We start from the raw sequence: 25,069 nt of genomic DNA, 5'->3' as shown, positions 1-25,069 counted from the left end.
TGGTCAGTGCTCCTCCCCTGCTCAACCTGGCCTGGGGGCCTCAGAGCAGGAAGACTCCATGGCAGCAACGACAGGTTAAGAAACCTCAGAAACCAAGGCTGCAGGAGGAGGCCGGGCCAGCCCAACTCCTGGTACCTCCCTGCTGAGAGCGGGTCGGGAGCAGGGGAGCAGGATGGGTAGGTCAGGAGGGACCGAGACAAGGGCTCCCGGTGGGCTGGGGCCTCAGCCAGCAGCTATCCCTGCAGGCCACAGACGCTGCGCCCTGCTGGCTGACCAGGACCCTGCTGTGGGTTCCACCGCTGCCACGGGGGGCAGGAGCCACCATCTCCCTCCTGCCTTCTCTAGTGGCCTAAACATTCATCTACAATTAGATTTTCAGGGGACTTGGAAACAGTGACGCAGAGAGCGCCAGGCTCAGCCCCAGGTGCACAGCAAACTGGAAAGGTCTGGTTCGCCGAGAGCCAAGCTCAGACCCAGGCTCCCACCTCCCAGTGCGGCCCTGCTGAGCCTGCCCCCGAGGGCCCCCCCTCCATCATCTTAGCCCCGGAGCCCTGGGAACACAGGAGGACGGCCACACCCTCCCTTTCAGAGGAAACACTTAATCCAGGAGACAAAGGTGGCGAGCCAGGGCAGGGTAGTGGTGGTTTCCCCTAAACTGTGCTTCTGCCAGGGACAGGGCCGGGCCTAGGCCACTTCTGAGCCCCCAGCCCAAGGCCTGGCACTCTCCGGGTCCTCGACAAAGGCGTGGTTCCTTCTCTTGGCCCGGTGGCAGCCTTGGGCAGCAGCTGGTCTCCGTCCTCTCTAACTGCCCTAGACAGCAGAGGCCATTACCCCGCAGGGGTTTAGGAAGTGTCGATCACATAAAGGACTGAAGGATGAGTACTCCCAACAGTCCAAAGCCCTTCATCCAGGGAGATGAATTCTAGCTTCATTTGGATCCCGGTTTGTCTAGTTCTACATCAGAGATCTAGAGGGTGGTTTGTGGGGGAAAGGGGTAGGAGAGAAGGAGGGAGGAACAAGTCTGTAGGTAAAGGAGGAGATGAAACCTTAAATTACTGCGTTAGACCCGAGAAGCAGACTATTCCATTAAGTGCTGGGAGACTATAGAGCCTAAGAGCGAGAAGAATTAGGACGAAGCAATCTGGGAAGTATTCCTGGAGGGGGTGGCATGTGCTGTAGGCCTTGAAAGATGGAGATGGGGAGGCATTCCAAGTAATGAGACAGCCCAACAGAGACTGGAAGGCTCAAGGCAATCTTCCACCTTATTCCACTGCTGCGCCCCCCCCCACACACCCATACCTCAGATCAAGACTAGGTAGACAGAAAGGCACCTTTTAAAGGAACACACCCATTGGGCACTCCCAGAGGCTGATGGTGAATGGGTCAGTCCATGGAGACTTCCACAGGAGCTCTGACATTATAAGGCTCATGCCCAGGGGACAGAAGCACTGTGCGGCCTGCCTTGAGCCTCTGGCTGGGTTATGTAACTGTCCCAATGCGGGGCCACAGGTCCAGCAGGGACCCTCTGGGCCTCCACCTCCGCCTCCACGGCCTCAGCCATCTGTCTCGGCTGCTTCCTTCTTATAGAAGAGCCACCCAGCAACCAAAAGCGAAGGCCAGCGCCCTGTGGTAAATTCCCCACATTCCTTCCTCACAGAAAAATAAATAGCCCGGGAGAAAAAAACGCAGGAGGAATGGTAATGACGTCCCAGACACGTGGGAGGCGCAGGGTGCAGTGTGGGGCAAACAGTGAAGGGAGCCGTCCTGGGCTGAGGCTGGGCTGGGACCCTGCTGCTTCTACCCAGGAGGTGAACTCACCAGCGGGCTGTCCCCCCACCCCACCCCGGGCCCTTCACGGCTCCTCCAGGCTGTGCCCACTCTCTTGGGGTCTCAGGTGCACCTGCATCTGCCAATGAAAGCCTGGGAATCCATCCGTCCATCGCGGCTGGTGGCCTGGGTAGGCAGACTTGTCAGGGCTCGGTACACTGCATTGTTACTTGGGTTACTTCTGTGTTCCAGGCATTTAGTTTCAGTGTTATCATTATTTTGTTATCTTGTTTTGTTTTATCTAGCAATCTGTGACCTGGGAGTGCTGTTATTACCCAGTGTACAGATGAGGAAACTGGGGCTCAGAAAGCCTTTGTGATTCACCAAGGCTATTTGCGCAATGAGTGGTTTACAAACTCCACTTCTACTGTTTCCTCCCGTGTTCATTCTCTCGGCCTGCCCTCCCCCAGTCAGCCCTCCTTTGCCAAATCCAACCACAGGTGCAGCCTGTTCCCAAGGCATCCTGTGCAGCCTTCGGTAAATCACTTCCCCTCTCTGAGTCCCAACTTCCTCATCAGTAAAACAGGGATGATGCTATCTGCTTTGCAGAGCCACTGCTGAGCAAATGCGAGGCAGGAATAATGTCTGTACTATATAGCGCCGTGCCCGCCTGAGGGGCATTTACCTCAGCCTTGAGCACACACCTGCCTCTGTGTAACTCAGCTCTACCAGGCCAGACACTGTCTGTCTCCCTCCCTTCTCCAGCCCAGTCAGGCACAGCCCGACTACCCTCACCCTATCGCCCCCCCCCACCAGAAACTCCTCTGCAAGGGGACCCCAGCAGCAACGTCCAGCCAATATGCTGTAGCAGAGAGCACAGGGTTTGAATCCTAGGTCTGCCTGGTGCTAGATGTGAGCGTCCAGGCCCCCTCAGAGCAGTTCCAGGCCCAAGACTCCTGGGAGGGAAGGTGCAGCGAGATCGGCGCCCGTCACTGGGTACACAGCCCACAGCCAGGAGGGCACTGAGGCCCTGGGCAGGGGCTGCTGACCCTGCCATGCCCCCACGCCATTTACCAACTAGCAGGCATATCTGGCTTTCCTCCAGCAGGAGGCGTCCGTGCCAGAAGAGAGGCTGAGTCCCCCCACCCTACCTTCCCCTGGTCCCTCCAACGGCAAAAGGAAAGAAGGCTGGCGGTCAGGAGATCTGGGTCCAGTGTGTGTACTGTCGCCGACTGGGTGAGCTGTTGGGCTAACTGCTGACCCTCTTTGGGCTTTAGTTTGTTCATGTCATCTAAGAAGGCACTGGCCTGGACCTGTGATTCCTAGAGTGTGGTGCCTCCACACCTCCAGGGGGCAAAAGGATTTAGGTGGTACCCTGATAATGAAAACTGTAAAAGTTACATAAATTTCACATGCACATTGGGAAGGAGCATAATGAACACCCAATATGTGAGAGGTATACACTGCTTAGGGAGAGGTAAGTGGGTATTTCAGGAACGAAAGTTAAACAACTTAAAGAAAACAAGTAAGTTAGGTGGTACGTGGACTCATTCATTCAACCAATATTTATTGAGCACCAGCTAAGGGCCAGGCACTGTTCACAGCCTTGAAGACAAACCGGCAACAACACCTGCTGGCATTCTAGTAGGGGAGCAGGATACAAATATTTGAGTAACTAGACAAGTAAGTCAGGTGGTAAATGCTGCAGGCGTCCCCAAACTACGGCCCGTGGGCTGCATGTGGTCCCCTGAGGCCATTTATCCGCCCATCCCCCTCCCCCCCCCCCCCCCCCGCCGCACTCCCGAAAGGGGCACCTCTTTCTTTCTTTCTTTTTTTTTTTTGTATTTTTCTGAAGTTGGAAACGGGGATAGACAGTCAAACAGACTCCCGCATGCATCCGACCGGGATCCACCCGGCATGCCCACCAGGGGGCGACGCTCTGCCCACCAGGGGGCGATGCTCTGCCCCTCTGGGCGTCGCTCTGTTGCAACCAGAGCCACTCTAGCGCCTGGGGCAGAGGCCGAGGAGCCATCCCCAGCGCCCAGGCCATCTTTGCTCCAATGGAGCCTTGGCTGCGGGAGGGGAAGAGAGAGACAGAGAGGAAGGAGAGGGGGAGGGGTGGAGAAGCAGATGGGTGCTTCTCCTGTGTGCCCTGGCCGGGAATCGAACCCGGGACTTCTGCACGCCAGGCCGACGCTCTACCACTGAGCCAACCGGCCAGGGCCAAGGGGCACCTCTTTCATTGGTGGTCAGTGAGAGGAGCACTGTATGTGGCGGCCCTCCAATGGTCTGAGGGACAGTGAACTGGCCCCCTGTGTAAAAAGTTTGGGGACCTCTGCTATAGAGAAAAATAAAGCAGGGATAAGAGATAAAGATAAACATGATAATCAAAGTAGGCATCATGAGAAGTCACATCTGAGTCAAGAAGCGATGAAGGTGAGGGAGTGAATGAAGCATGTGCATAGGGAAAGTGGCCAAGCAGAAGGAATAGCTCGTGCTAAGGTCCTGAGGCAGGCTTGCACGCGGAGAGTCTGAGGATGGTGTGCAATGCATGTAATGTAGAGGTGGGACACAAATAAGGAAAACAGGTTCTCAATCTCTATCCCTTCTATCTCTGCCCTCTGGAATCTCGAGAATCCCCCTGCGTTATCCACCATTTGTACACATACACACCCTGCAACACACACACACACACACACGCATTCTCAACAGCGTCTCAGTGCTGGCGAGAGCCTAGCCAGCAGCGGCACACCCTCTCCTGCATGCACACCTGTGCACGGAGGCGCTGCTTGCTTCACGCCTGTACTACACGAAGCAGAGTGTGCACATGCACACACAGAGAGGGCATAACCCACACATGAACGTGTGCACACTGAGCACCCACAGGTATGCACGTGGAGACACACAGGTGCTCCAGTGGCAGACTGGCATGAACACACATGTGGCAGGTACACACCTCCTGCCAGACCGCCCTGTCTCCTGGTAACTGAGTTACTGGGCAACCCTTGCCTGGAAGGCACGTTACCAGAGAGTGGTAAGTGCTCCATGGTGTGGTTTCAAATTCAACTCTCCAGCATCTCTGTGCCTCAGTCATGGTTTCCCTTCTCCAGGGGTCCGTTAAAATCTGCCGCCTGATGCTCAAACGTCCCAGGGGATCCTGTTGCTGTGGAGAATGTCCCCTTTTCTCCCACTGCCGCAATTAAATGGACACGCCATGTACGATGCTCAGCACAGCACTGTAAATGTTACCAGCTGCTGCCAGCACCACAGCTCCGTGCAGTCATCGCCATCCCTCGCTTTATCCTTTAGGATGCTCGAGGCAGCTGACGAGTAGGAGGGAAGGGCAAGACTGGGAGCTGCAGGCCTGGATTTTAGTCTCCAACTCATTGTAAGGCCTCAGGCAAGTGCTGTCCCTGATCCAGCCCCCTTCAGAAACCTGCAGTGCTTGCAGAATCTGTCAGGGTTGGTGTCCAAAATGCAGATTCCTGGGCCCCACCCCAGACCCAGGACGACAGAATATGCCCATGGACAGACAGCCTCCCTGAAGGGTTCTGAAGCACAGTCAGTTTGGGGACCCACTGGGCTTTCAAGCCGTTGGTTTTATAAATGCATTTATATGCGAATTAACACACAAGAAAATGCATAATGTTAACAAAAAGTATACTTAAGAAAATATATTTATGCATATATATTAATTATATGCCATCCCTTGAATATGCACAACATTTTTCTATTTTCCCTAGCTGTCACCTCCATCGGAAGCAGAGCAGGGATTGTTTCCCTATCTTACTGACCTGAGGCAGAGCAAGGCCAGCGGGGTCTCACAGAACGCAGCTCTTTGACTCGGCCTCGTGAGGTGCGCCACCTCAGGCCTTCTCACCTCGGCCCACGTGGCTCTGTCTTCCCACCCACGGTGTACCTGTCCTTTCACTCCTGGTTTACAAAAACTCTATAGACACATGACTTCTCCAATAACTCAAGGTTCATGGAGCATAGGACAACCTCAACCAGTCCATGTCCTTCCAGTCCGAAGGGCCTCCTCACTGGGCAGTGCATGGAGTTCCCAGAGCCATTACCTGACATCTGCCATTCGATCTGAAATGGTCCAACCTGAGTGCAAGTCCCAGCTGAGCCCATCATGAGCTATGGTGACCTTTAGCAAGTCTTGTATATGCTGAGCCTCCGTTTCCTCTCCCGTAAGAGTCTCCTAATTCCCACCCTGCAGGGTGATTGTGAGGGTTAGGTCTCGTATGTGCAAAGTACCCAACATCAGGCCTAGCACACACACTCACAGGCACAAGTGTGAGCTCCTGGAAGGCAGGAGCTCTGTCTCATTCATCAGTGTACACACACCTGCCGCATGGAATATATGCTCAATAAAAACAGGCCAATGAATGAAGACCTGATATCGCCAAAGCTCTTCTCTGCTAGTCTTAGCTTACTGTTGTATTTTGTGACCCATTTCAGCCTGGGGGACTGGGGCACTGAGCAGGGGTGGCCGGGGCCAGAGGGATGGGCTGTGGTTCCTGGGAAGTGCTCTCCATCTGCCAAGGCAGTGACGTAGGGAGGGCCGTGTTCCGGCAGCCCTGAATGTAATCCTGTTGACTCAGAAGCATAAATAATGCACCAGCGTGTTCTCTTCTGCACTATGTCATGCTAAGAATAGCACCAGCTACCCTTTCAGGGATTCCACGGGGAAGAGAGCAGGACATCAAGATGGGGACAGGCAGGGAAAGACAGTGTAAGGCTGCGGACATCAAACAGCCTCCCTCCAAGCACATCTTTCCAAACTCGTGAGACAGAGGAGAAGGGCTCTTAGAGGCTCCTGGTCAGGAGCTCTCGAGGGATGAGGGAGGGGCCTGAAAAGATGGAGAACACCCCCCCTTCTTCCACCAGAACTTTTATCTTTTCCTCCTCCCTTCCTATTCCCATTCTAATAAAGCCCAAGTCTCTAACCCACCCCTCCCCTCTCTTCCTGCTCCCCCTTCCTGGGAGGGAGTGCTACAGAGTGAGTGCTTCCCCTTTTAATGTGTTTCATACATAGAACTTTGGAGACAGAGGAAGATTCTATAGCTTTTCATGCTAATTTTTTGCTCAGTTTAAAAATGACTGGCCTAGGACAGCACCTGTCATATTGTCATGTACATAGTAATGACTCAGGGATGTTGGTACATTGCAGATTCTGGTTCAGGAGGTCTGGGTGGGGCCTGAGAGTCTACATGTCTAAGAAGCTTCTGGGTGCTGCTGATATTGCATCCATGGGCCATCCATTGAGTATAGAAAAACTAAAGTGTGCCTCTCTAATAAAACAGAGGGAGAGACTGAGGCCCCGAGAGAAAAGGGTGTGCCAAGCACGCCACAGAGCTGGGCTCAGACCACAGGCCCGACTCCCCCCAGGGCTTGGTCCTAGGGGGCTTTGGGGTTGAATGAGGTGTTTGGAGTGGAGTAAGGGGCAGGAAGCAATTATAGGCAGTGGGAGTGGGTCCAGGGACAGGTCTTCAGCCAAAAGCGAACGTCCTAGGTCCACAGGCGCCCACAGGAAAAAAAACTAAGGGTTCACCTGAACAGAGGCACTCAGCCTGAGTGACTACAGCCTCCTGCCCAAGAGCCTGCCCTCGCCAGCTTGAGTTTGATGGCTGATGGACCCGAACCCTCTGGAAGGCAGAATGCCATTAAAATGCAAACAAGATGAATGGAGAGGAAGAGAGGGCCTGAGCAGTCTTTATTCAGTCATCAGTGAAGTGTCTGGGGAATGCAGAGGGGCTCGTTGGCAGCACTTTCAGAACAGACATAATGAGAAAGAAGAAAAGAAAGAAGGCAAGACCAGGCTCCCAGATGAGCACTAGGAACAGCTCAAACCCCTAGGACCGGCCTCAAACCCTTTCTCAGGCTCCAGGCCACGCACGACACCCCACTGCCCCTTCCCCCGTGCTGCTGCACCCTGCTGCCACGCTGCCCCCGCCTAGGGCTCAGATGGGGCCAAGGGCCTTTGCACTGGCTGCTGTTTTTGCCTGGGCCCCTTTCTCCCCTCACCCCGCTGTTGTCCCTTTACGACCATACTCCTCACCCTTCAGGTCTGTTTACAGGGCCAGGGAGGGCTTGTCTGCACTCGGAGGTCACATTTTCTGCCCAGCAGCCTCTGCCTCTCCTCCAAGCTCTCCTCAGATTTGTAATTCCATCAGTATTTGTTTTAGCACCAGTCTGCCCTGCCTGACAGTGAGCAGCCCCCATAGGGCAGGGACCTTGGTTGTCATTTCTCTGCTGTGTGCCTGCCCCCATGCTGTCACTGGCGCTCAATAATGTCTGTTGACTGAATGAGGGAATAAATGAATAAAAACACTGCTCACATTACTACTGCACAGGCTTCACCCCCATGGTTCCAAGTGACCTCACTTACCCTGGAGAAGTTGTACAGGACTGAGAGTTGCAAGATTATCTGGGTCTGTCGCCTTCTGCTTTGCTAGTCTCCGGCTGAGTGGCCGTTAGGGTCACATGGCCTCTCTGAGCGAGGTCCCCACACTGTCAGGTCCATAGATAGAGGCAGAATCTGAGAAGGCCTTTGAAAGCTGTAAAGAGCTTTAACTGGTAGCATTACTCTACTTGTTTGAGGCTCAGAGAGGGAAAGGGCCTCATTCAAGGCCACACAGCCAGTGCATGGTGATGCCAGCCCTCCCTACCCGGCACAGCTTGAAGCTGGCAGCTGAGCTTCAGGCCCACCCAGGCTCAGGGAGGGCACCATCTGCCTGAAGGCTGGGCAGGGGTGGAGAAGGGAGAGGAGAGGGTGGCGGGGAGCATTCAGCGTGAGGCCCAGAGCCAGGGTGGGGCGGGTGGGGCCCCCAATAGGAGCCCTGAGTGGGACCTGGCAGCTGGGCACGGGGGAGCCAACTGGCACAGGCTGGGTGGTAGCATGCTTGCTCTCCGTGCGCGTGACAGTCTATTTTTTAATCAGCACCCTTCCCATCCCCCAACTCCATGTGCCCTCCCAAAGGGCCCCACAGCAGGAATCGTGTCTTGGCTAAGACTAGGGCCACCTTGGGGATGATTGGTAGGACCCCCAAGTCCCACTCCCCCTGGTGCTCACAAGTACTAAGGCGCAGGAAGGGAGACCTGGAAAAAGGGCACCTCCTGCCCTTTGCGCCTGTCTCTGGACTCTCTGGCCTCAGTTTCCCCATCTGTGCAGTGAGGGGAGGCATGCCAGATTCCATGGGAGTTCATAAAACTCAGGCTCTTGGGATCTACTCCGCAACCCTAATGATGCCCACTCATCAGGCCCTGGCAGAACCTCCCATGCCCACAGCGGTCCAGGGCACACTTGATCCTCCCTGACCTACTTCCCGGGGAGGAGGGAAGGGGAAGAAAAGAGGCTGAGCTAGCCCAGAGGCCAACTTCAGAACCCTAGACCCCAGACCTAAGAGGCCTCTCCTTCTAGGACTTGAGGGACGGAGATGGTGAAGACCAAAGAGGAGTGTTGGGTGTTCTTAAGCAGGTGGCGTGGCCCCTCTGAGCCTCTGGCACTCTTATCGAAAGCAGGAGAGTCTAGATTGTGCAGTAGTAGCATACAGGTTTTGGGGCCAGATTGCCTTGGTTTGAATCTGGCCACTTACCAGTTGTGTGACCTTGGGAAGCTCACTTAACCTCTCTGTGCCTCAATTTCCCATCTGTAAAATGCTGGTAATGACAGTTCTTACTTCATGTAGTTGTTGACATGTAAAGAAATTGGAACACCCCTGGCACACAGTAAATAACCACAAACACTAACCGTTTTTCCAGAACACTGGCTTTTATCTTTTGAACACTCAGTCTCTAAGAGATGTTATTCCAGAGGATGAATGCAAGTCTCGGGTCAGCCCATTCTCCTGCCTGTGGCGCTCACCCATCTGCCCCATTCTGATACCCCACGGCGATTGCCCCCCCGATGACCCCACGTTTTTGGTGTCTGTTGGTCTCTTGCACACCCATGACCCCCACGTATCCTTCTCAGCCCATTTCACAGCAGTTCAGAACAGAGGCCCGAGTCCCAGATAAAGCCAATCATTCGGCCAAGACCACCAACCAGTTAGCTAAGACTCGAGGTTCAAGTACCCATTCCTGAGGCGTGGGCCCAGCCCTTTTCCACTATGCGGTGCCCATCTTCCCACCCTTAGAACCTGTTCTGGGCCAAACGTCAAAAAGTAATTTACACTGAAGTATGTCTTGAGAGAGCGAGTGTCCATCCTCTTAAGGGCTTAGTGTTTTAACACAGCTCAAAACATGATATTACTATTTAATAAGTATTAGTTTTTCTAGCGTTTATTATCTCATTTAATTTTAAGAGCAACAGTACAAGAGAAGGTCTATTATTGTTTCTACTTTATAGATGAAAAAAACAGAAGCCTAGAGAGGTTATATAACATGCTCAAGATCTCCCAGCCAGTCGGGGGAGAACCCAGGGCTCCAACCACAGAATCTGCGTACTAGCCTCTTCGGTTCATCTGCAGCACCCTGGGCGGCAGGGCAGGGTAGAGTAGGGTCACACAGTACTGTACAATACTGCCTCACCAAGTGGAAAAGATGAAGCTAGGATGGTGGAATTTAAGGCAGTGGCCAGTGGGTAAAGATTTCGTTCTGGAGAGAGAGGGCTTTTGTAAGCCTCTGGAATTACAAGGGCTGGGAGGCGTCCCCACATTGATTCCTCTTCTGGCCACACTGGGTAGCGATTGAGCCCCAGGATCCAGGGACAGTTCACAAAAGACTCTGAGCTCACACACACGCTGGACTAACTCAGCAGAGCCCAGCCACCCATCTGACCAGACCGTGGGCCTCAGGCTCCTTTGAGTCTGCAGCCTGAAGCCTCTAGGGATGAAGGCATTTTCATAATCACAGCCAATGCCCTCCCCTCATGGCCTCAGTTCCTAGTTTAGACCTTTTAACATCCTTTGGAACACCTTCCTCCCAATCAAATCCCTCCCATTCTCCTAGACCTAAGGTTCTGGTCATGCCTCCTCCACGAACCAGCCATGACCACACCTTCTAATAACTTCAGGCCTCTGCTCCAGCGTCACCTCCTGAGAGAGTGCTCCCTAACTGCCAACACAAAGTGGTTCCTCTCCATCTTAGTGGCGTGGCTTGCTTTTTTCATGCAACTTTCGTCTATATGAAATTACCTTGCTGATTTATTTGCTTCCCTTTTCTTGACTATCTCCCCAATTGAAATGCAACCCTTTGAGGGCAGGGATCTCCCTTTAAACCCAATTCCTAAAGACCCACCCCAGCCATTGCTAGCCAGGGACACTGAGGTCCACAGAGAGCAAGGTATGCATCCAAGGTCACACGGCAGCAAGTGGCAGAGGTTGGTCTCGCACCTAGGTCTCTGCACTGCAGCCCCAGGCACTTAGCCTGTCTGCATCCCATTCCAGTGGACCCTCTGGGGGCTTATCTTGTCCCTGCTGCCACACTATAATGGGGGCCAAAGCCTGCAAGCCCTCCACAACAGCACCCCTCCACTTCCACAGGGGCCCACAGTGCCCCAATCTGGGAAGCCCTGCCTGCTTCCCCCTCAGTCCCTCCCTTCCTGGCATCAGCAGCTCCGATGAGCTCATGTCTGGAATCCTGGGAGCTGCTCTGAAGGAAAAGGTGCCTCCCAGGCCAGACCCCTAGGCCCAGAGGTGTGTTCCGCCTTGTGGGATGGTGGCCCTGGCAGGTGGAGGGGGCATGCTGACCCCTGCAAAGCCTACCTCCCAGAGCTGTGAAGTGGGCTCAGGGGTATGCATGTCAACCACGAAGCTGGGGTACACCAGGGGTGGGAGAGTGAAGAGGAGATGGAGAGAAGGCCCTCAGTCTGCCCAGCTCTAAAATGGGAGGATTAGATAAAACGCTGACTGATGAGGCTAGGGGTCAGCTGGGAACCAGGCATCTGAATGCCACGGGGGTCATTTTCCTTTTTTCACCTGAAGGGAAGGGCAACAGCTAACAAGGGAGGAAAGGAGTTAAAGGCCTATTTTAACCATGTAAATGCTGAGTCCAACCACAGCTTAATTTAGGTACTAGTTTGGAGGTGGGGGGAGCTGGCCCATGGCCTGCAAAGTGGGGACCAGCCTGAAAAGTGGTAATCGGGAGCCAAGGTGACATAGCAGCAGTCTGCTTTTGGGAAGTTTCTAAGTATCAAACTAGAGTGATCCTAGTCCATTCCCCTCATTGTACAGATGAGGAAACTGAGGACCAGAGGAGAAACCAACCCAAGATCTCATACAGAGACAGAGGCAGGGGACCTGCCTCCAAGCAGCAGGCTTTTTGACTCCCTTAAGGGGTCCCATTCCACTGCCCGGGGTGGATGGTAAACAGTAGGAAGAAGAGGTCATCAGTTTGTGGCTCTGCCCCAACACAGGAGGGGGCCAGGCCTGGGGCTGGTGATAGGCAGGCTGGCACCAGCAAAGGTTGAAGTCCCTTACCCCAGGTCCCCTAGTCCCTCTGATCAGCATCCTGTCTCATCCTACACCATGCAACATGTCCGAGGTGGGGCACACTCTGACCATGCCTTCTAGCCACAAGTACTGTTATCTCCAAAGCAGTTGTCCCCTTGGGGGGTCCTCTTCCCACCGTCTCACTGGGAGCCAGTGATGGCAGGGGTCTTGCCCCAAGATTACACAGCAAGTTGATTTATTCCAGTGCCACCTGCCACTCCGATGGAGATTGGCGTAGGGCCCTTGCTGCTTCCCTGCTCTCCCTTGTCCCTTGCAGACAACCCAAACATGGAACAAGGTTGGGGGGGCGGTCTCTGTCCCCATTCAGAAAAAGCCCATAGCTGGGGTGGGCAGGCATGGGAAATGAGACCTTCTCCCCGGTCCTCAGAGAGGTCTTGTCAGGGCCCTGAACGGGGCCCCCAATTCCACAGAGTAGTGGTTAGAAAGGAGCCCCACCCTCCACTCATGTCGCTTCTAGGGCCTCCAGGTTCACCTGGCAAATGGGGTCAGGAGTAGCGATGTTGTGAGAATTGGATGTGGAGCCTTTAGGAAGTTCCCCATCTCTCCTGGGAGCTCAGGAAAGGTCTCGATCTCTCAGGCGGGGGTTGAGTCAGTGGTCCCCACGGTCAGACGGTTCCGGGTCCTGCGTGCCTCGCCGGCACAGCCTGAACCCGGGGCAGATGGCCCCGCCCGCGGGAAGGGGGGCCACCGGCTCCGCACACGCCGTGCTGCTGCCCCACAGGCGCCCATGTTGGTCCACCCCGGGCAGAGTCCAGCCCGCCGTTTTCCCGAGTCCAGCTGGCCCCATCTTCCCCGAGCGGGCTGAGGGCGCAGAGCCCCGGGGGCCGCCCGCCCGGGAGTCCGGAGCTGCCCCAGTGCCGGATACGTTTGCGGGTTGGGGCCCGAGGGCTGGAGCGCCCTGCAAGCTCGGAGAGTGAGATTTCCGGCGTCGGGGGTCCTCCCGCTCCTGAGCTGTCCCAGAACCTCGAGATTCCTCCGGCCCGCCCTCCACCCCACCGTACAGATGGGGAAACTGAAGCCCAGAGTGCAGCAGCTTCGCCAAGGTCACCCTGCATGCGGGGACTGGAGCCAGGAGGTGCCACCTCCACCTAGAGCAGCACAGGTGAGAAGGGCGAGGTGCGCTCGACGCCGGCACACTGCCCGGCCAGCGCCCCTCACTCACCTCCAGTCTCCTCGCGGTCCCCGGTCCCCGAGCTCACTGGCGCCACCACCTCTGCGCACCTGGCCACGTCCGTCAGGGCACCCCGCCCCGAGACCCCCGGCCACTCCCGCCCTCGCCCAGCGCCCCCTCCGCTGCCACGGAGCCACCTCCACCGCCTAGCGGGGCTGCTGGGGGACCCGGAGCCGGGGAGGGCTGGGCGGGTGACAAGCCGTGCTCCTGCCGGCTGCTCCCCGGGGCCCTAGCGCCGCCCCTTCCTCCCGCCCCGCCCCGCCCCCGAGGTGCGACTTAACCCCCCCCCCCCCCCACACACACACACAAGGGTTCGGGCTCGGTCTCCCGGCGGGTCCCCACTCTCTCCCTCTCTCCTCCCCCTTTGCCTCACTCTCTGCTGCCTGGTTGTCTGCCTGTTTCCTCCTCACTTTTATATCACGAGCTAGGTCCCTAAAGCCTTCTGCTTTCTATTTCACTCAGTTTCTTCCTGTCTCCCCCTCTATCTCATCTTTACCTCTTTTCTCTATCCCCACCACTACCCTTCACCCCTTTAAATCTGTCTTTGTGATTCCTTCCTTATAACAGGCACCACCTCCCACTGCCCCACGGTTTTCTTTCAGACCCGCAGTATCTCTTAACGCCCTTAACCCTAAACCTCCAGCCCATCTTAACCTCCTTCTCAGCCCCAATAAGGATGATAACTGTGGACCTGGGTAGAACTTAGGCAGACGGGGGCTGAGGAAGGTCGTCACCTCCCCCACAGCCCGGGGCCATCCCCTGACTTAACTGGTGGGCCAGCGACAACAGAGGAGCGATGCTTGCTCTGTGACTCGGGTTTCAGTTCCCCGTCTTTCCACCGAACTCAACTCAGTTCAGATGGAGCTCAGCAGAGCCCGTGGCAGGCGGCAGGCAGGGTGCATCACAATCACTGGGATGCTGTTAAAAGTCGAGATCCCCACATTCTGGTTCCCCCTCCCAGTGGAGGGGAGAGTAGCGGGGCTTGGAAATAGGACTGATAACAAGTATCCTTCACACTCCCAACAATTTTGAAAGAAAACTACAGTTGGAAAAATGCTGGTCTGGGTTTTCACCAAAGTTTCCCTGGGTTCCAAGTACCCCACCCCTTCAACCAGGGTGGTTCCACTTTCATCTGTCTTTTATGTCGAGGTTCTTTCTGTGTTTAGATTTCTGGTAAAGGAAGTCAGAAATGTGCTGATATGAACTCAGACGCAGAGCTGCAGGTGGCAGTGGTTTCGGGACATCCCCTGTCCCCAGTGGGCATGCTCAGAGTGCAGGAGGTCAGGTGACAGGGGGGACAAACCCTCCCTGGCTGCTCTGCCTCATGGGTGACAGTCTCTCTGCAGATGCTCTTGTGTTTGGGCGCCCCAGGTGGAGGTGGGAGGCACAGAAGGGGTCCTGAGGGTTGGCATCAGTCAGTGCATTGCCTGCCCTGTGAGCGCATGCGTTAAGAAAGTGGCTACAGCCCAGCCTGTGGGAAACCAGGAAACAAACTGAGTGGGAGGGAGAGAGAGAGGAGAAAGAAAGGCTAGGATTACTGTGTGGGTGGGTATGAAAGAGAACGAGATGGAAAAAGGAAGGAGGACAGAAAGTGGTTCGGTCTGTACGTAGGTGTGTGACAGTGGGTGTGCAAGAGGGGATATATGCCTGTAAAAGAAAATGTGTGCATATGCAACACAGATTTCAAAGTGTAGGTGTATGAGCCAGAGAAAATGGAGAAAAGAACATGCTTGTAGCCTGTATGTAAGGGAGGGAATCTGTGTGCTTGTATGTTTCAGGTGGGACTGTAGCCATCTATGCAAATCTAACACATGTGAAAGTCAGGCATGCGTGGGTCAGTAGGGTCTGTGGGAGGGTGTGTGTGGATGTATACCCCATGCATGGATGTGTGGGTGTCTGAGGGCATGCACATGTGTGCATGTGTGTGAAGATGTGAGTATACACACTTGAGTGTTTGCATAAGAACATGGTGTACATACATTATGTATTTATATGCATGTTTAGGGGGTGTGAGTGAACATGTGAGGTACACGTGAACCTGTGAGCTCTGCTCCTACACCATCACCCTCCCATTACGATCACTATAGCATGGGGGCATGGGAGCAGAAGTGGGCAGCACCCACCTCTCTGACTGTCCTCTCTCCTACAGGACTGAGGAGCAGGGGCTTGTCCTCACCCAGTGACCACTGTCAACTCTTTTCATGGACACGGATTCCTCTGCCTCAACCTAGATAGATGTGGCCAGGGCAGGGCTCATCTGACAAACCCAGATCCACACCCTCATCCCCACCCCAGAGGCTCAGACAGTGTCCTCCAGACACCCCAAGCCCCCAGTGCCAGGGGCCTGGAGAGGAGAGAAGGTGGCTCCCAGAGCCATGAGGTTGGGAGGGGCTAGGTCAGCATGGACCCCAGGCCTCCCTGAGTGTCTCCAAGGGGGAGAGAAGAGGGCTTGGCAGAGCCCTCACCACCCCCCAGAGCCTGCACAACCTTTTCCCAGCCCCAGGTGGGTGGAAGAACACAGCCTGCTTCCTCATCTCCATGGAGATAAGGTGGCAGGGAGGCAGAAAGCATGGGCCAGACTTCCCAGGGTTCTAACCTCAGCTCCTCCACCCCTCAGGACTGAGACTTTGATAAGTCACTTAACCTCACTTTAGCTTGGTTTTCTCATCTGTGAAACAGAAATAAGAAAAGCATGAACTTCCTAGGGTTATGGAGGGTACAAAGTGAAGTCACCCAGACAAAGCATTTAGCATGGAGCCTGGCAGCTGAGCTGGGAGGCAGAAGCCCTGGGTTCTAGCTTCAGCTTTGTCACCAATTTACTGTGTGACCTTAGCCAAGTTGCTTCCCATCTCTGGGCTTCAGAGTCTCCACAAGATGACCTCCATAGTAATCTCAATAAACCCTTGCAGTTATGACCAGCTGAGACTTTGCAGAGAACAGCTGTAGCATGGGGCTCTCTCAGTGAGCTGTGGACTAAGTCGTGCTGGCGGAGACCTGATTATGAGCCCTATATGACACTTCCCCTCCCGATATATATTCTCCTAAATTGGCAGCAGCTTGATGGCAGGGACTCTGAGCTGCTGCCCCCCCCTCATCTCTCTGCAACCCCTGACCCTCCAGCCTGCTAACGACCCCATTCTGCTCTGCTCGGCTGGTATTCAGTCCTTAGAGAAATGGCTCTGGTATCCACCCACCCCAAGTGGTGGGTGTTTAAGGCAGAAGATGTCATGACCCATATTTAAAGCTGGCAGGGAGCACTCAAGAGAGGCAGTTTTAAAGTTGTGGAAGGATGGGTGTGATTGTCTGAAGATGCTTATAATCCCCTGGTGGTAATGGAAGGAAGCTTTAAAAGGAAGCCCTAATCCACTAATAACCTGGCAGCTCCACAGGCCTCTTCCCTCCGGATCTCCGGGCACAGAGAAAGGACTCTGGCCACTCCCTTTCCCCAGGGAGCAGAGAGCCACTGTGGGCTCTGCCCCAAGAGTACCTGATTTCTACTCTCCTACAAGATCCAGCTTCCTTCCTGCCTCCATCTCTGAGAAGTCTTCCCTGACCATTCCATCCTCCGGAGATCACTTGCCTCCTCTGTCCCCAGAAATGTTGAGGACAGACCTGGATAAGCAACTGGCTGGACAGGTAAAAGAGGAATGAACCGGACTGTGAGGCAAGAAGAACAGGATCGTAGTCTCAGCTCCAACACTGACTGTGGCTTTGGGCAAGGGACCTTAGTCCCTGAGCCTCAGTTGCCTCACCGGCACAATGGGAAGAATTCCTGCCTTGAGAGGCTATAGCAAAATCGATGAGAATGAGATACTATGAAATGACCTAGCTCCATGATAGAAGCCAACAGGATTCATTCAATGTGGTTCCTTCTTCTCCCCTCCCCATCTACGGTCTCTTCCCCTCCAGGTGTCAGCAGACCTCACTCGCCCCTTATAGATCCAGAATACAGTGGTGGCTAAGGCCAGAACCACCTATTCAAAAAAAGCTGGGATTAGATCATTACTTAGCAGCTTGCTAGCCATGAGTCCTGGACAAATCACTTATGTTCTCTGATCCTCAGTCTTCTCATCTGTATATAGGAGATAATAACAGTATGTCCCTCATGAGGGTTGTTATGAGATTAAATGAATGATACAAGTAAAGCTCTCAGCACAGTGGGCTTGGCACGAGAGGGTTTAACAAATAATAGCTATTGTATTGTTGAGCTGGTGATGAGCATTTTAATTATTACCAACATCTTCACATGCTTTTCTAGATCACTCTAAAATTTCTAAAACATTGCCCCATCTAAGATCATTGCAACCTCACAGCAGCTCTATGAAGGACAGGGCTCATGGTTTTATTTTATTTTCACAGACGAAGAAACAAGCTCAGTAAGGGGAAGGGATTTGCCGGGATTTGGTTAGTCGGCACCAGTTCCAGAACCAGCACCCCCGTCTCCCGGCCCCCAGCCGTGGTCTGTGAGAGGGAAGGAAGCCCGTCCGGAGGGAGCTGGACTTGGGCTGACTCTGGTGTGAGGGCTCCTTGCTGCCCCAGATGCCCTGAAGGCCCCTCCTTGCTTTGCCCAGCTCCCTGTGTGACCCAAGTGTGGGAGGTGGGGGGCGGCAGCCATGAGGGGGCCGTGATCAGAACCCGGAAAGAAAAGATGAGTGGGCAGGATGGCTGGTGAGATGCCAGCCGGGGCGTCAGCAACGCCTGCAGAGAAATGAAGTGTTCCTTTAGTTTTCTGACGCACAAGCCCTCCCGGGCCTGGGCGAGCATGGCCCTGCTCACGTCCTCCCCATCTGGACCCACTTCAGCGTCTCCATGGGCCCGCAGTGAAGGTGATTCAGTGCGGACTTCCCTGATCCACCCGGCCGCCTATTACCATCCTTCCTTCCTTCCGTCTGTGCTCTCATCCAGCAGCTCATACCCAAGAAACCTCCCTCCCCGTGGGGGTTAGGGCCTCACTGCAGCCCAGGGGATGTGGGTCCTGCCTTTGTTATCTCTAACGGATAGAAAACCGAGGCCGGGGTTAGGAATGTGGGTCCAGCTCAGTCCTGACAGGCTGAGTGACCTGGCCCTTCCTCACTCTGGACCTCAGTTTCCCACCTGTAAAGTCAGGAGGTCAGATCAGAGCGGTCTTCAGTCTCTACCTCCGGAGCTCCGTGAGGGCAGAACCACACCTGTCTTGCGCAACGTTGCGCCCACAGCGCCCTCAGTAGCTGGCACTTAGTACGTTCAACACGGCTGCCCATCCCGTCAGCTGTTCACACCCTCCAGTCATTTGTTAGCACCAGTGATTAAAGGGCAGATGAAAGTGAGAGATGGACTTGTTTTTCAACCAAGCATGATAACACAGCTTTCTCTCCCTGCCTTTGCACGTGCCCCCTCTGGCAGAAAGATGGGCTTAGATGTGGTACAGCTGGGACAGCACGTAGCTCGCAGCCTCCTTGTGTCTCCACAGCTGTCGATCTGGGCATGCCCATGGGACTGTGATGGGCTCTTGTGCATCATGGGAAAAGATGGTCAGAAGCTCTTGTGTTAAGGACATGTTGAGTCCCCTGTGACTCTAGCAGTCCAGGAAAAAAGGGCCATGAGCCCTGGCCGGATAGCTCAGTTTGTTAGAGTGTCGGCCTGAGCAAAGAGGTTGCCAGTTCTATCCCCGGTCAGGGCACATACAAGAACAGATTGATGTTCCTGTCTCTCTCTCTCTCTCTCTCTCTCTCTCTTCCTTTCTCTCTAAAATCAATAAATAATAACTTTAAAAAAAGAAAGCAAGCCAGCCATGAGCTTACCTGGTTTCTGGGGAATCCTGGGCCCAGAGCTGGAGCTGGGGCTAGCTGTCATCAGCGGGCAGGCCTTCACCACATCCCAGTCCTGGCTGGCCTGGTCGTCATGCTGGGGTTCCCTTTGTGCCTCCCTGGAATAGCTGGGTGGCTGGATGCCCGGGGCTTTGGGCAACCCTGGTGCCCCTTGGGTGGCCCTGCAGGTGGAGTTGTCCCCACTCCTACCGGTCACTCTGTCCTCCTCCGAGTCCGCAAGCCCTGCCTCTCCTGGCAGGCCCTCCTCCCCACCGCTCTCCTCAGCCTCCAAGGCCAGACACCTGTAGCTCCCATCAGGGATCCGGAAGGCACAGGGGGTAGGCCTGCTTTCGCTGGGTCCGAGGGGCGGAGGTGGGAGGTGGGGCCCCAGCATGGTTCTGCTTCTCCCAGGTGAAGCGGAGAAGCTGGTGCCTGGGTAGGCCGGGCCACCTGTGTGAGCCCTGGTCTCTGCTCCTTGCTGGCCCTTTCGGGCTCTCTGCGGCTCTGATTCCTCAGGAGACTCAGAGCTGGGGCGAAGTCCACGGCCGGCCTTCCTGGGCTGGGTGGGGCAGTGGGCCCCCAAGCCCTCCTTCTTAGTCCGCCTCTGCTCACAAAGGCCCACCTTCAAGGCGATCGAGCTGCACAGGGACAAAAGAAACAGCACATGAGACAGTTCGCTGGCTGTTCCGGGCTGGATTTCTGAGACCCTGTCCACCTTAGGGTCCCCCTGAGCACAGGCTGGGACTTGGGCTCCAGGTCCCACACACACCCACAGCAAAGTCCCGAGCTTCCGTCACTCGACAGCCCAGGTTTTCTGCCACATCCTTATGCCATTTGACACTTTATTTGCTTAACATTTTTTCTGTAAATCAACTTTAAATAACTTACTTCTATTATTTTGGCCTTAAGCAATAATTGCAGGAAAACCACAAGTATGTTGTGCTAAGTTGTTTCCCCAGTATACATTAAATATCTAGTTATTTAAAAATACTTATCTTCCACCTCCCCCCAAAAGAATTCTCTCACATGCCACCAAAGGCACATACATCACAGAAATCACAGGTGGGGCAGAGGGTGTAAGACTGGGGACAGGGACCCCCAGAAGGCTGTGCACCAAGGGAGATAGTACAGCATTGTGCTTTCAGCCGGAATCCCAGCTCTGCCAGTTGGGTGATTGGCGGTAAGTTGTCTGACCTCTTTGGGCCTCAGCTTCCACATCTATAAAATGGGAACTGTAATCTCTCCATCATAGTGTTGCATCGAAGATTAAGTGAGAAAAGGCATGCAGGGGATTTAGCACAGTCTCGGAGATGCAGCTTAGTACATGTTGGCTATTCTTTCTTTCCACAAACATTTCTTGAGCTCCTATCACATTTCAGACACTAAAAAAGTTACGAGGGATACAGAGGGGACAAAGGAGACATGGTTCTCTGGCTCATGAAGCCTTCAGATCTGGTGGTGGGGAAAGCTGTGAATGATAACAGGGATAATAATAATAGTTATTATCTAGAAGTGTTAACTAGGATGATAGCCCAGGAGAGAGGGGAGGGAGGCTTCCTATAGGGATGCGAGGAGGGAATTGGCTGAGCTGGCAGGCAGATGGAGAGTGGGTGTGGGGGAGGGGGAGGAGTCTAGGATGCAGCTCTGGCGACACTGGTTTTGTGATTTTCATTAATAGAAATCAGCAATAAATGGAGAGGAGCAGGTGTTCAGGGAGCCGGGAGATGAATTTGATTTGGGATTTCCGGGGGAGATGAGCACAGTCACCTCCACGCGGGGGCCTGGGAAGCGGGCTGGAGACAAAGGTTTGCAAATCTTTTGTGGAGGCATAGGGTGCAGGCGGACAAGATGCCCCAAGACGGGCAGGCAGAGCTTAAGGCAGGGCCGATGGGAGGAAATCTTGGACTTTGCAGATCTTGGTTAACATCTTGAATGTAGCACCTCTTAGTTGTGTGACCCCGGTGAGTGTGAACATGCTGAATCTCACCAGCCCTATTGCGAATAGGGAGAGAGGAACACCACGCATGCCCTGGCTGCCTCCTGGGCAGTGGGAATCTTGAGTTATGAAAGCCTGTGGACATTGGTGACCTCAGGGCCTGAACTGAATTCAGCTGCTCTGGTACTTGAGCTGGAGACCACGCCCCCTTCCCCAGGCACCCTCACCTTCACCCTCATCCTCACCCTGACGCCAGCAGGCTGGGTTAAGGCCTCAGCTTCTGGTTGGAGCTGTGCCCGGGAGAGTCTGGTAGGCAAGAGGAAAGATAAGCACATTACCGGGCCTTGGGGAAAATCAATGCCAACCAGGGGAAGGCAAACAAGTCTCAGGATCAGAAAGATAACAGGCACCTGTTACAACAGCCTTGATGACAAGAGAAAGCACAGAGGAGCCAACCTTCTGCCTAGACGAGATCAGGCGCTCACAAGATTGAGTACCCATCCCCACCCGGAGGGAGGGGCTGGCAGGAGCACTTCAATCAAGTCTCCCTCCCGAGAAGGAGGACTCCCAACCCAGCCAGGGACCCGGGCAAACCCCATGTGGGTGCTGGGTTATTCATTTAGGTTATTGAAGTAAACGCTTATTTACAACCCCAAGAGAGGTACTGTTGTTGTTATCCCATTTCAGAGGTGAGGAAATTGAGGCTCAGGTAGGCAAAGTGACTTCTGGCCTAAGTCACAGAGCGATAGAGCCAGGACCTGACCTCAGCTCTGCCGCATTAATGATGGGCAAAGGGACTTAGAGGAGATAGCTCCTGGGCCTCCTTCCTCTCCCAAGTCTTTCTCACTCACCAGCTGCTGCCAGATCTCTATCATTAGAGTTTCAAAGAATCTTAGCACCCCACAAAGGGCCAGTAGAATTCTGAAGAGCCCTCACTGGCTGTGTGACCTTGTAGGGCAGGTGCCATCTGCATTTTGGGGTTTTTTGTTGTTGTTGTTGTTTTTTATAATTTTATTTATTTATTTATTTATTTATTTATAGAGAGATGGGGGAGAACAGAAAGCATCAACTCATTGTACTTGCTTCCTGTATGTGCCTTGACCAGGCAAGCCCAGGGTTTGAACTGGCAACCTCAGCGTTCCAGGTCAACGCTTTATCCACTGCGCCACCACAGGTCAGACGCCATCTGCATTTTGGAGTCACTTTACCCAAAGGCACAATGGTGGGGCTGAGACAAAGGATGCTCGTGATGGCGTCAGAGGAGGGGGGTATGTCTAGCCCTGGCATTGCAGGATGCCATGATTCTAAGCACTTCGAGCCCTCCGCCCCGCCGCCCACACCGCCCAGGGCCAGATGGCATGGGAGGCAGGGCTCCCTCTGATGCCCCATGGGGGCCTCGCCTTGCTCTATCCCTGCTTCTGTTTTGCTGTATTTGATGGTGGCCACGGTTTCCAGGAAAGAAGAGAGAGGCGGAAAAGTTAACTTTCCGCCACCCACACAAATATTTTTGGCCAGCGTTGTCTTCACGTTGCCAAGCCTGGAGGGAGGGGTTGGCAGGAGCACTCTGATTCAAGGCTCCCTTCCAAGGAGCAGGACTCCCAACCCAGCTGGGGGGCCGGGGCAAATCCCATGTGGGCCTGAGGCCTGGAACACCCACCCCGCTCAGGAGCCTGGGGCACGGCGAGAGTTGGGAGCCATAGCTATAATGGCAGCTGCCACCTTCTGAGCATCTACTAGTGCTGGGTCGAGCCTTTCACCTAACAGTCCCTGGGGGGAAGGCCTGTGAGTGCTGTCTACAAATGAGGAAACTGAGGCACAGAAAAGTAATTTCCGTATCCAGAGCCACACAGATGGTGAGTGTAGAACAGGAAGTAAGTTGAAATGCCGAGCCCTGGGCTCTTGCCCATGGCTCTTAGTGGCTGCAGGATGACTCTAGGGGCCCCCACAGCCCCCTGAGATTGCAACCTCAGACACAGCACATCTGTCTGGGGGGACACATCTTCACTGTGGGCAATAGAGGGTCTGCTCCAGCTGCAACAGAAACGGGGCTCCTCTAATGATAGCTCCGCCAAACCCACATCCATCACCGGCCGCCGGCTCCAGATGCCGAGCCTCAGCAGGCAGGGCCAAAGGAGTCCAGCCACTCACCGTCCTCACCTCAGAGGGGGAAACATGGCCCAGGTGGCACAGCAGGTCAGAGGCAGGCCTGGCACTGGAACCTGGGAGCCCACACACGCGCTCCGGCTCCTCACGTAAGCCCTGATCCCCCTGGGCTGTCAGCTTCCCCTCCTTGCTCCCCCGAGCTTCCAGGAGTCCAGGCAGGGTCCCCAGGACCAGCGGCCTAGCTGAGGGGCTGGGGGCAGGAAGACCAGGGTGGAAGGTGGCAGGCTGAAACGCAGAGGGATCCCTGTGGGAGAAGAGTTTGAGGGCCAGTTCCTCCACACCTGGCACAGTGCCAGGCGTACAATAACAATAACAATGATAACAGCTAATGTTTATGAAGTGTTTACTATGTCAGGTGCTATTCCAGACACTTAGCGTGCATTATTGGATCCTCACCACAGCCCTATAAGGAAGGTGCTATTATTATCACCATTTTACAGATAGGAAATCAAGCTTACGTGACTTGCCAAGTTCACACAGCCAGTAAGTGACTGAGTCAGGGTTCATATCCTGATTGTCTAGCTCCAAATATCACTCTAAACCCTTAAGGCTGTGCTGCCTCAATAGTTTAAGTAGTTACTGAGTGAGTGAATGAATGATGAATGAAGAGGAAGGACGGGAGGATGGTACACTGCTTGGTATATAGTAATCATTCAATAAATATTTATCAAGTGGAATAATGAATGTGGGGTGGCTGAGGCACTAACTGTACGTATAGCCTAGGGACAAAAATGGAGTTACCCTGGGGACGGGTAACTCAGAACCGGTACAGACGGCTCAAGGTGCACCTGCCGACCCCACCTGCCTGGCACCTCGGCGTCAGGAGCGGGGTGGGGAGGAGTGTGTGGACTGTCCAGAGTCAGGTTTTCCCAGCCACTAGGAATACAGCTTCCGTTGTCCCCAAGAATCTGAGCTAAGAGTATGTTCCTGCCTTAGTGTTTCTCTCCCGGGGAGAGGGTGGGAGCCAATGTAGGGTCTCTTTCCCCTGATTCCAAAGGGGAAATCCCAAGCTCCTCCAACCTCCAGGATTGGTGAGCATGAGGAAGCCTGGCATTTGCGATGACCTCACTTCATGTTCTTAGAAGAGCCCTTTCCATGGGCTTTGGTTTCCCCAGCTGAAAAGGCCTCGGCAGAGTGGCTGGTGGGACCAATAGGATCCAAGTTCAAAGCTACTCCTGAATCTTCTCGGACCTGCCCTGTCCCAGCCTTTCCCAGAGCCAGTCTCCCCTACGGATATGCAAGTGTGACCCCACATTACCGACCCCTCCTTCCAGTCCTGCAGGACAAACTGACCGACCCTGGCCTCCTGCCTTCCTGCCTCAGCCTCCAGCCAGCACTACCCTGGGCTGCCCAGCCTGCGCTGACCTCTCTACCTTCCTCCTTACTTCACCCCTATCCTCTGTTCCTGTCCACCTCCTGGGGCAGGAGGGGCCAGTGTGGGACTGGCTTTGTGTGAAGCTGGGGGGAGCAGCAGGAAACCAGTCCTTGGCAAGAAGAAGCTGTGAGGGGCTGGGAAGAACTCCTCAAGCTGGGACGCTGGGTGGTCTTGGGAGAGATGAGTGTTAGCCAGGCCTCAGGTCAGCAGACCAGTCACTCATGTCACTGAATTTTAGTTGCCTTCTTGGTAGAATGGAGACTCAGGCTCCATTCATTCATTCATTCATTCATTCATTCATTCATTCATTCATCACACAGTCACTGAATGCCTATGTGCCATCAGCTATTTTATGTACTGGCAGCTCACAGTGAACAAAAGAGAAAACTCTTGCCCACGTGAAGTTCACAT

At 54.4% G+C, this 25,069-nt stretch overlaps 1 protein-coding gene across 2 annotated transcripts in view; it reads right to left on the bottom strand.

Moving 5' to 3' along the window:
* The window catches only part of SYNPO (synaptopodin), a 40,741-nt gene extending 17,273 nt beyond the window's left edge, over positions 1-23,468 (bottom strand). Inside the window, exons 1-2 of one of the 2 annotated variants that reach the window (XM_066273010.1) lie at positions 23,278-23,468; positions 19,179-19,822 (exon numbers count right to left, since the gene is read on the bottom strand). In XM_066273010.1, coding sequence (XP_066129107.1) covers positions 19,179-19,822; positions 23,278-23,294 — 661 coding nt within the window. In that variant the 5' untranslated portion in view covers positions 23,295-23,468. Of the gene's footprint in view, positions 1-13,389; positions 13,594-19,178; positions 19,823-23,277 lie in introns of those variants that run through there. The other variant, XM_066273011.1, reaches the window with a different exon arrangement.
* Positions 23,469-25,069: the final 1,601 nt, after the last annotated feature.

This window comes from Saccopteryx bilineata, chromosome 4 (genome assembly GCF_036850765.1).
Source record: "Saccopteryx bilineata isolate mSacBil1 chromosome 4, mSacBil1_pri_phased_curated, whole genome shotgun sequence".
In the NCBI taxonomy this organism is placed as follows: domain Eukaryota; kingdom Metazoa; phylum Chordata; class Mammalia; order Chiroptera; family Emballonuridae; genus Saccopteryx; species Saccopteryx bilineata.
The sequence above is the reverse complement of the archived record's forward strand: the minus strand, read 5'-3'. Positions and strand labels throughout refer to the sequence as shown.